Source organism: Zonotrichia albicollis, chromosome 19 (assembly GCF_047830755.1).
Source record: "Zonotrichia albicollis isolate bZonAlb1 chromosome 19, bZonAlb1.hap1, whole genome shotgun sequence".
In the NCBI taxonomy this organism is placed as follows: Eukaryota; Metazoa; Chordata; class Aves; order Passeriformes; family Passerellidae; genus Zonotrichia; species Zonotrichia albicollis.
In genome coordinates this window covers 13,161,920-13,171,355 of record NC_133837.1, presented here as the reverse complement: position 1 = coordinate 13,171,355, position 9,436 = coordinate 13,161,920, and the positions used below count along the sequence as shown (strand labels likewise).

The window sequence follows — 9,436 nt, the reverse complement described above, 5'->3', positions numbered from 1 at the left end:
CCGGTACCGGGCGGCACCGAGCGGCCGTTCCTGCGCCGTCCCTCGGACCGGAGCCGCTCGCAGCGGCCGCCACCGCCCCCTCCGGGCACCGCGGGACCCCCGGGGGGGCGCCCAGACCTGCGCCAGCCGCGGAGCCTCCGCCGCCCCCAGCCCCGTCCGGCCCCGGGCTGCAGGGCCCCCACCCCACCGGGACCCCCACGGTACCCCCAGGGCCACAAAGGGAAGCCAGACACGTTTCTATTTACAAAGTATATATTTAAACTGACATAAAAAGCAGGTCTCATATGGACATTCACGGCTGGCAGAAGACACGTAGTTAAGCTTCACTTCTGAGACTGAGATTTAGCCAAATCGTTTTTTTTGTACAAGTCTTAGATTTAAATAATTCACACGCACGCGCCCGCACACACACACACGCAGGGTACACGGCTATGTACAGACACACGGATACACGCACAGGTACGGCTCGCTCCAGCTGTGCCGGACACACGGACACGGCGCTGGAGCTCCCAGCGGGGCGGCGGCGGCTCCGGGCTCTCTGCAAAGGGAAGGATGCTCCGGCCCCGGCGGCAGCGGGAGCACAATCAGCTCAACCCCCTCCTCCCTCATCCTCCAACAACACCGTGCCAGCACCGGAACCAACGCATCGGCTCTTCGTACGAACCAAGTTAAAAACCTCAATTTTACAAAAGATGTCTTTAAAAAAAAAAAATTAAAATGAAAAAGAAGAAAGGAAAACCAAACTGGGAACTGTCAGACACGATGGCTCCCTTTGCACAGCCAGTCCAGCATCCTGCCAGGCACCTCTCGGGTCCCAACAGAAGGATGGGGAAGGGAACGGGGCAAGGTGAAGCTGCCGAAGGGCCCTGCAGCAGAGATGGCCCTTGCCCAGCCCTTCCTTCAGCCTGTGGGAGCTCCCTGGGCCTTCAGGAGCTCAGGGATGAGGGGCCCTGGCTCAGTCCCAGCCCTCAGGCACTGCCGGGCCCGTGCTTCCCATCCCACTGACAGCCAGAGTAAGGTGTGAGGAGGACAGGGCCACCTGCTCCACCTCAGCCAGCCACAGCCAGGCCAGGCTCCCTCCCCGTGCCAGGGTGGCCGAGCTGGGGGAGCAGCAGAGCAGGGGCACCCCCAGCCCCACAACCCACAGCCAAACTGCTGCAGCTCGTCCAGAGCCCCCAGAGCCTCCCTATCCCAGCCAGGGAGGGATCCCAGCTCCAGATCCCAACCATGGGAGGGATCCCATCTCCGGATCCCAGCCCTGGAAGGGATCCCAGCTCTGGATCCCAGCCCTGGGGGAATCCCACGGGCAAATCCAGCACCAAATCCACCCGAGGCAGCGGGGCTGCCCCGCACAGGAATATTTCGCCTCTTGGCTATTGTTTAACCACTGCAAGGAAAGGGACGTATTTATTGTCTCTGAATGCACAAAGGTGACCCTGGGATTCGTCAGGGATGTGGATATTACAAAACACTTTATCAGGAGTCTTCCAACAGTCTGAAGTAAACTGTGATTGGGAATAAAAATAATGATAATAATAATAATCCACTTTCTGTAGCAGAATAAAGTAACTAAATATGGGCAGTGAGATGTTCCCTCCCCAACCTCTCTGGCATTTCAGGAATGTAAACAGAGGGGGGTTTTGTTGGGGTTTTTTGTTTTTAGTGGATGGGGGAACAGAATCAAGCGACCAGACAAAATGAAAACAGATATACTCAGCTCAGTCCCATCTCCCACAACTGCTACGACAACTCTATTAAAGTGCATTTCAGTATCATCCCTCAGGAACCTTACACACACAAACTCCTCTCCTCCGCAAGAAAAGGGAATTCAAGTTAATACTTCAACACTTTTAGCCTTTTTATGGATTTCTGCTTTTCCCCGCCCCGACTTTGTAGCAACATGACTTTTTTTGTTAGACTGGAAACACCCCATCCCCAACAACACTGTGAATTCAAGTGCTCACGTCAACTGTCAAGGGCAACAGTCCTGGACACAGCACACTTGATTGTACAAGCAACACCTTAAATCACAATCAAGAAATCCGGGCGCTCGGCCCTGCGAGGGAGCAACACGTCCCCCTCCACCATCCATAGCATCATATGAAAAATAATAGTTAAAAAAACCCAGCACATACTTAGCTATGAACACTGTTATGTACACCGGCTCCTGCGGCAGATGCGTGAACTCGATAGTTCTCAGTTTTATTGTCCTTTCTAGGAGCAACTGAGCAGTCACTGTTGTCTCCATTTAAATAAAACAACTCAGAGTTGAAATATATATATATAGATATATATATATAAGCATTTTTTCTTAAATAACATATTTACATCTAATAGAAAATATAACTCTAGAGATAATCTTTCCAACGAAATGTAAGACGTGAAAAAAAAAAACAAAACAAAAGAATGAGTTAATGAATTTAGGACAGTTTCTAAATTCCCTCCAGGACCAAAAACAAAAGAAAAAAAAATTTAAAAGGAAAAAAAAAAAAGGAGCATAAAAAAAAAAAAAAGAAAAAAAGAGAGGCCCACCAAGCTCTACCAAGCTTTTGTCTGGATCTGACTGAAGAAAACCCCAGCACCACCTCCACCAAACTCATCGCTTCTCCTTAAAGAATCCTTGGTCCGTGCTGCTCTCCTTGATGGTGACGGTCAAAAAGTTAGAGGTCACGTCAGTTACCACCACCTTCTCCAGGTTGTTGAGAGAGGGGCTCCAGGACTCCTCCTCGGGGTCCCCCAGGATCCTGGCGACGGGGATCCTGGCGATGAGCGAGGGCCGCCCGGCCGGGCCCCCCACGCCGTCGCGGTACAGGCCGCCCACGTTCCCCGGGCCCACGGCGCCGTGCAGCAGCTTGGGCCCGCCGGGGTCCAGCCCCCCCTGCCCCTTGGCGTCCAGAAAGTCCGCGCGGTGCTTGGCCAGGCGCGGGGGGAAGGCCTCGGGGCCCGGCTCGGCACGGGTGGGCCCGGCCAGGGCGCCGGGCAGCTCGGGCTCCTGCCGCCGGGCCAGCTGGATCACGCTGTGTCCCGAGCCGAACTTGGCCGCCCCCGCCTCCTCCATCTTCCTGGCCTTCAGGTAGTCCCCCACCTTGTCCCCCGGCTCCCCCAGTTTCCTCTTGGAGGCGTCCAGAGTCTCCGCAAGGTCCTTGTACAGCTCCTTCCTGGGCTTCGGGCCTCTCTTTTTGGGGGTCTCCCCGGGCTTGTCCTCCACGCGGATCACCCGCTCCCGGATGCCGTCTGCCTTGGGGGTGCTGCTGCTGGAGCTGCCCTGGGGGGCCAGGGCTATGTTTCTCAGTCCTTCCCTAGCCCGGGACGTGGAGCCCAGCTCCTGGGGGGACCTGCCGGGATACGGCACCCGGATGCCCCTGGAAGAGTCGCTGCGGAACTCATAGGTTTTGGCTTTGGCTTTTGCCTGGGCCTGCAAAGAAGATAAATCACCCGGTGACTTTATTATCCTGCCATCCGGCTGGGTAATTGCAACTTACAAGAGGCCACCTTTGAGGGAAGCATCCTCCGAGGGGGCTGGAAAGGGACCCCTGCCCTGGCCTGGAGCCCTGGCACGCGGGCTCCGGCCTCCTTACCTTTAGCAGGAAGGTTTTGGGCTTGGGGCCTCGCTTTTTGGGCCCATAAAGCTCCATTTCTCGCTCCCTAGAGGTGTTAAAAGAACCAAAGCTTCAATTCAGCATAGCTACAAGACAGCAACATATTTACAAGCGCAACTGCTACAGCTAGTAAAGGCCTTGTACCTCTCCTCGAAGGCTGCGAGCAGCCGGGCATCCAGGATGTTCTCCTCGGGTTCCCAAGTGCTGTACCTGGGGGCAAGGTGGGACGGAGAGAGGGAACAGAATAAGGAGCCAGGAGGGAGCAAGACAAATAAAATAAAAAACCAGGGGCATAAAGGTTCTGGTTGTGGCACAAAGAGAGAGCAGGGGGTGCAGCCAGCATCCCCCCAGCCCCTGCTGCAGCCCCCCGCGGCCCCACGGGCCACTTACTTCTGCGACCAGCCCTTCCATTTGACCAGATATTCCATGCGGCCCTGCGGATGGGAAGCGAGGGAAATAAATATGCGTGGAGCGAAACCCGCGACAAACCCGCGACAAACCGCCCCGCAACAAAGGTCCCCCCGCACCGCCCCGGGCAGGGAGCGGAGCGCGGCGCGGGGTGTGGGGGGGGAGATGCAACAATGAAAAATAACGCGGATTTCACACACACACACACACACACACGCACTCACACACACGCACCCCCCCGGGCGCGGGTTTAACGCCGCCCCCCCCCAAAGGCGCGGAGGGAGGGAGGGCGGGAGCGGCGGAGCGGAGCCCGCCCCGCGGCGGGGGGAGACAGAGCCGCCCCCCGCGGGCCGGGGCGCGGGTCGCGGGGCGGCGGGGGCGCGGCGGGGGCCCGCCGGGGGGGCACCTACTTTGCGGATGCGGCGCTTGAGCAGGGCCTCGGCCGCGAAGACGCGCTCCCCGACGGCCGAGAGCTCCATGTTTACGCGGCCGCTCGCAGCGCAGGGGCGGCCCCGGCGCAGCCCAGACCATAATACTCCGCCCGCTGACGTCACCGCGCCCCCCCCCCCGCGCGGTGGAATATTCCGCCCGCGCCGCATTGGCCCGGCCGCGCCCCGCCCCGCGACGTGCGCCGCGTCCCGATGGACTGGGGCGGGGCCTGAGGGCATGCCCACCGCCACGCCCACCGGGCCACGCCCACTCGTACCGGGCCACGCCCCGCTCGGGGGGACGGCCCCGGGAGCGCGGGAGGGGCGCGGGGCACAAAGGGGGCGCGCGGAACGGGGAACGGGCGCCACGGGGCTCCGCGGTACCGGGAACGGGACGGGGGGTTCGGCGGCGCCAGGATGGTGCGGAACGGAGGTTCCGCCGCGGAACGGGCCTGGCCCGCCTACCGGTGGTCGGACAAAGAGAGCGGCGTCAGGGGTGGGAGCGATCCCGCGCGAACCGCCCGTCCCGGTAGCGGGTCCATCCACGGACAGGCGCGGTCCCGCGTGCCGCTCGGCGCCGTCGCCGTTGCGGGAACGCGAATCCTTCCCGGCGACCCGAACACGACAGGCAGAATTGGGTACCGCGGCCGCCGCTTTCGTTGTGCCGGCATCCCTCGGCTGCGGTCCCGGGGGGGAGGAGAGGTGACCCGGGGCCAGCGGGGTGGCTCCACGCGGGATTTGGTCCATCTGCCCCGTTGTCTGTTAGCAAACTGGCGGAGGAACGGGGCTGCCAGCAGGTACCGGGAGGCTGCCAGCCGGTCCCCCCACCGGCTCCCCGCTCCGGCTCTGCCTCTCGCCCCGCGGCACGGGAGACAGCACCTTCTCCCCGAGGCGGCCACGGAAGAACGAGACACGCGCGAGTCGCGGGAAACCGGAGCAGCCTCAGGCAGACAGGAGGTCCCACGCGCCCGATTCTCGCAAGTGGGCAGGGACCGAACCCGCCCCCCGCGCTGTCGATGTGAGCCCTTCAGCCCGGTGCCGCGGAGTGAAGCCGTTTCCGTGTCCGTGGGCAGCGTCGCCCCGGGGAGCTGCCCCGCGGGTGGGACTTGCGTGGGCTCCTTTGGCGCCTTTCACGACGGAGGAGAGCAGACGCAGCCTCCCGTGGGTCTTTCCCTCCTGTCTCCCCTCCGCTAAGGAGCTCGAAGCCGACGAGCAGCGGGTCTCGGCGGCTGCCACGCTCACGAGTGGAAAACCCACTGCGGGAACGGCCGCGGGGATGCGGCTGCGCCGGCCCTCCGGTGAACGAGAGGGCATCCCCAGAGCCGCGCCGGCCTGGGGCTGGGGTACGAGACCCTTCCCTGGCCGGAGAAGCCGCCCGTGGGCGCGGGGATCGGAGGGCACCGGCGTTGTCCCCACCCCAAGCAGCGTTGTGTCCCGGGATCCTGCCTGCCGCCGTGCCACCCGGGCGGGCACGGACCTCCAACGGCGGACACGAGTGGGGCTTCGAGACCCCGCGGGGAGCGCCGACAGCGGGACCTGCACGGCTCCACGCGGCACGTGGACCTCGTGTGTCGGCTCTCCGTGGGCAGATCCCTCCTCCCGTCGCCCCCGGCCGAAATGAAACCGGGAGGAGGCGGAAGATTCCCGCTCCGCGGCTCCCGTGTTCTCCCACAGCACGGCCCAAACCCCGCGGCCACGGGAGCCGTCGGGACACGCGAGTTGTGCGCGGCGTGGCCGGGCCGGGGGGCAGCGCAACCTCCGCGGTCTCCCGGCCCCCGGCGAGCTGCGTCCCGGGAAGTTTTTCGTTTATGTCGAATTAATCGTTGTTAATTAAGGCTGGTCGCGGGGCGACTCGTGAATTGGCGTGGACGCGGCCCGCTGGACCCCGTTCCTGGGAAGGTGCTTAGTACAGGACAGAGCCGGCGGCACCGGGGGCACGGCCCGGCGGGGGAAGCGAGGCTGAGGGTCGGAAGCCGATGGTGTCCCCCCGGCACGACCGGCGTCCGTTTCCGTGGCCGTGGGGCTGCCGCAGCCCCGAGCATGTCGGTGTCTGCCCGGCACCTAGGCTGTCGGTATCCTCGGTGCGCGTTGGAACCGCGGATCCGAGGCGGTGCCGCCCGGTACCAGCACCACACGCGAGCCCGGAGGGGCCGCGCAGCTCCCGACCGAGCAGCTACCTTGGCCCCGCCGCCCGCGGAGGAGCCCCGCGGCCACGCGTGGGGGCGCGGAGGAGAGAAGCCAAGGCTGAGGTTCCGGCTGCCTCTCACGGCGGCACCAGCGGACAAACAGCTCCATCCTCCCGCCGGAACCCACGCGGAACCCGCGCAGGGCCGGAGCCGCGCCCCGGTAGAGGAGCGGGGGGGGGCAGGCAGAAGGGGAGATGCAAACGAGAGCGGAGCGGGGAAAGCAGCGCGGAGCCGCCGCCGCCGCGGGGGAACCGCCCGAAGCCCCCGCGCGTGGGTGAGCGGGGCCGGGGCTGCGGCCACTCGCGGTGGGCTTGGCACGGAAGGAGGAGCGGGACAGAGCTGCTCCAGCCGTGCGGGACGCGGCAGCGGCGGGCGGGACGGTACCCGGGCAGTTCCCACCGCCACCGAAGGGTGACCGGAGAGCTCCGAGCCCGGAGCCGGCGGCACCGCGGGGCCCCTCCCGCACAACCGGGCCCCCGGGAGCAGGGGCTGAGCCGGGGCACGGAGAGCCTTCCACGCTGCCAGGGTCAACGGCAGGAGCTGCCTGGACGCCCCACGGGCTCTCGGCCGGGTGGGACCGCTCATCCCTGCGGCTCCCGTCACCCACACCGGTCCGGGGCCCGGTTCTGGGATCCCGGGACTCGCTGCCGATAAGGGGACAGCTCCAGACCGGCGAGAGCGTGTGCTGTCCCGGCAAACCCCGTTTCCGCCCATTTGACCCCAAACCATCCTCTCGGCTGTGGGTTCTACGCTCCTCCAGCCACACTCGTGCGATGAACTCCTCGGGGCTCAGAGGGCTGCTGGGCAGCAGAGTGCCCGGCTCCCCCCTCGGTTCTCCCTGTGCAGAGGACACCATGGCAGCGAGTTTTGCAACGAAACCGGAGAGCTGGAGCCCCTCTCGGGGCCGCGCGTGGCGGCGGCGGGGCGAGCGCGCGTGTCCGAGTGCGGCTGAGCCGGGAGAACGGGGCGGGAGAACGGACCTGGCTCCAAGCCGACCGCCGGCACCACGGATCCCCCCGCATCGCAGCGGGGCAGCTCCCCGCCACTCCCGTGTGCTCTGCTGGCCGCGCTTCAGAAGCTGCTCCGTCCCGGCGCCACTCGTGACGAGGACGACAGGATCCATCACAGCCCCCCGCCCGACCGGGCCCGGTTCCCCGCGCGGCCGGGGATGCCGGTGTCCCTCAGAGACCCCTTCATGCCACGGTCGCGTCCCAGCGTGTCCCTATCTCCTGGGCGATCCGACCACGGCCCCCACCCTGGGACCTCAGAGGGGAGAGGGGGAAGAGCAGGTGGCTCCCGCAGAACCCCAAAACTTGCCCGCCCCCGAAGCGATCCGGACCGGGCTGTCCCCGGGGTCCCGGGAGAGGCATCCCGCAGCCCGGGTACCGCCGCGCAGGGCAGAGCACGCCCCGCAGCCACTTTCCACGCGAGCTCCCTGCTTGCGTGGGCACTGCCCTGCACACTCGGAGAGGCCAGCCCCGGATTCCCGGTCAGCCCAGCCGCCCGGTTCGGCTGCGGGTTTCTCACGATTCGGTTCCGTGCCCGAGGCGCGCAGGAAAACTCTTCTCTCCCCCAGTAGCTGAATGGAGCCGGGAGCAGCATCGGGAGCCGGGAGCAGCATCGGCACCTCGCCGCCCCACGGACCGGTACCGGGCTGTGCCGACGGGGGGTGAGGACTCGGGACCCCCTGGCACCGCCGGCACCGCCGGCTCACGGTGCTGTCCGAGACCGGGGGCTCAGCCCGGCCCCCCAGACGCCGCCTTTTCGTTTCCGAGCAGCTCGGGAACAACTGGGGAGACAGCGACCGGCTCCGAGCTGGGGCACTGGTACCGCACAGTGCCGCGGGGCTGCTCCGGGTAGCGCGGGGGTGTCCGGTCCGAGGAGAGGACATCTCGGATGGGCCCATGCAGCGGCGACGCCGGCGGTCCATAAGACCCCAGAAATTCCCGTGCAAGTTTTCGTGTCGAGTGTTTGACATCGAATTCATGACGGGGCAGAGCTTCCCCGGCGGCTCCGGAGGGGACGTGGCGGCGGGAGGCACCGTGCCCCCCCCGGACACGGCTCGGGTCCGGCCGACGCCTGGGAGGGCACCGGGTACGGTTACTGCCCTTTCTCCGGGCACCGAAGGGAGCTGGCGGAGCCACGGAGGGATCTCGGCGTGGACGGACACAGAGGGAGCGAGAGGATCCCGGCTTCGGGGACTCTACCGATCACCTAAGCAGAGGAACTTGTCTCTGCCCGTTCGATCGTTATTGCCCGGTTACGGAGGCTTTGGCCGGTCAGCGAAACGACCGCCCCGAGGAGACGCAGCTCAGCGCCCGTCCCGCTCGGGCCCCGCCGCCGCCCCGGGACCGAGCCGCACATCCTCCCCGGGGCAGTCGGTACCGAGGACCGTGGTGGCCAAACCCCTCTGATGCTCCGCTGCCGCCCGGGAGGCGGCGGGCGCAGCCCGGCCTCGTCCCGACGGTGCCGCTCGGAAGCGCTGCATTCATTTCCCGGCGCGTCCCCGCCGGCCCGGTGAATTCCAGGTGCTTTCCATAGGTGGCACCGTCCTCCTGGAAATGGCGGCTGCGGCCTCCGCGCAACCGGCGGTGTTCCTACCACCCCAGGGGGGCACTGCCGCCGCCTCCGCCCGGGCCGCCCGCCCGCACCGCCGGTTCAGCGGGGCGGAGCGCCCGCAGGAGCCCCGGGAGCTGTGCCGAGCCCCGGAGCGAAACGCGGGGCTTTTCCCTCTGCGGTGCCCGCGGCGGAGAGAAGGCGCCGTTCTTTCCTGGAGCACAGACCCACGAACGGCGGGGAGTCTCCCGAATCGGGC

General features: G+C 65.4%; 1 protein-coding gene across 2 annotated transcripts; it reads right to left on the bottom strand.

The window, feature by feature from the left end:
• Nucleotides 1-312: 312 nt before the first annotated feature.
• Nucleotides 313-4,576, bottom strand: CBX8 (chromobox 8). 2 transcript variants are annotated; one of them, XM_074554810.1, is made up of 5 exons: nt 4,418-4,576; nt 3,990-4,033; nt 3,744-3,809; nt 3,579-3,669; nt 313-3,415 (listed from the first exon to the last, which is right to left on the bottom strand). In XM_074554810.1, the coding sequence occupies exons 1-5, from the start codon at nt 4,484-4,486 to the stop codon at nt 2,597-2,599; spliced, it is 1,089 nt and encodes a 362-aa protein (XP_074410911.1). In that variant the 5' UTR covers nt 4,487-4,576; the 3' UTR covers nt 313-2,596. The 2 variants fall into 2 exon arrangements, with proteins under 2 accessions (XP_074410911.1, XP_074410912.1); XM_074554811.1 differs by having other exon boundaries at nt 3,579-3,645.
• Between the last annotated feature and the right edge of the window lie 4,860 nt (nt 4,577-9,436).

What these genes read in the sequence shown, in the direction of transcription:
- CBX8 (XM_074554810.1), bottom strand. Translation starts at nt 4,486, where the DNA reads ATGGAGCTCTCGGCCGTCGGGGAGCGCGTCTTCGCGGCCGAGGCCCTG. An exon ending in TCAAGCGCCGCATCCGCAAA is followed by an intron (nt 4,034 to 4,417) that starts GTAGGTGCCCCC and finishes TCCCATCCGCAG; the next exon opens with GGCCGCATGGAATATCTGGT. An exon ending in TGGAAGGGCTGGTCGCAGAA is followed by an intron (nt 3,810 to 3,989) that starts GTAAGTGGCCCG and finishes CCTTGCCCCCAG; the next exon opens with GTACAGCACTTGGGAACCCG.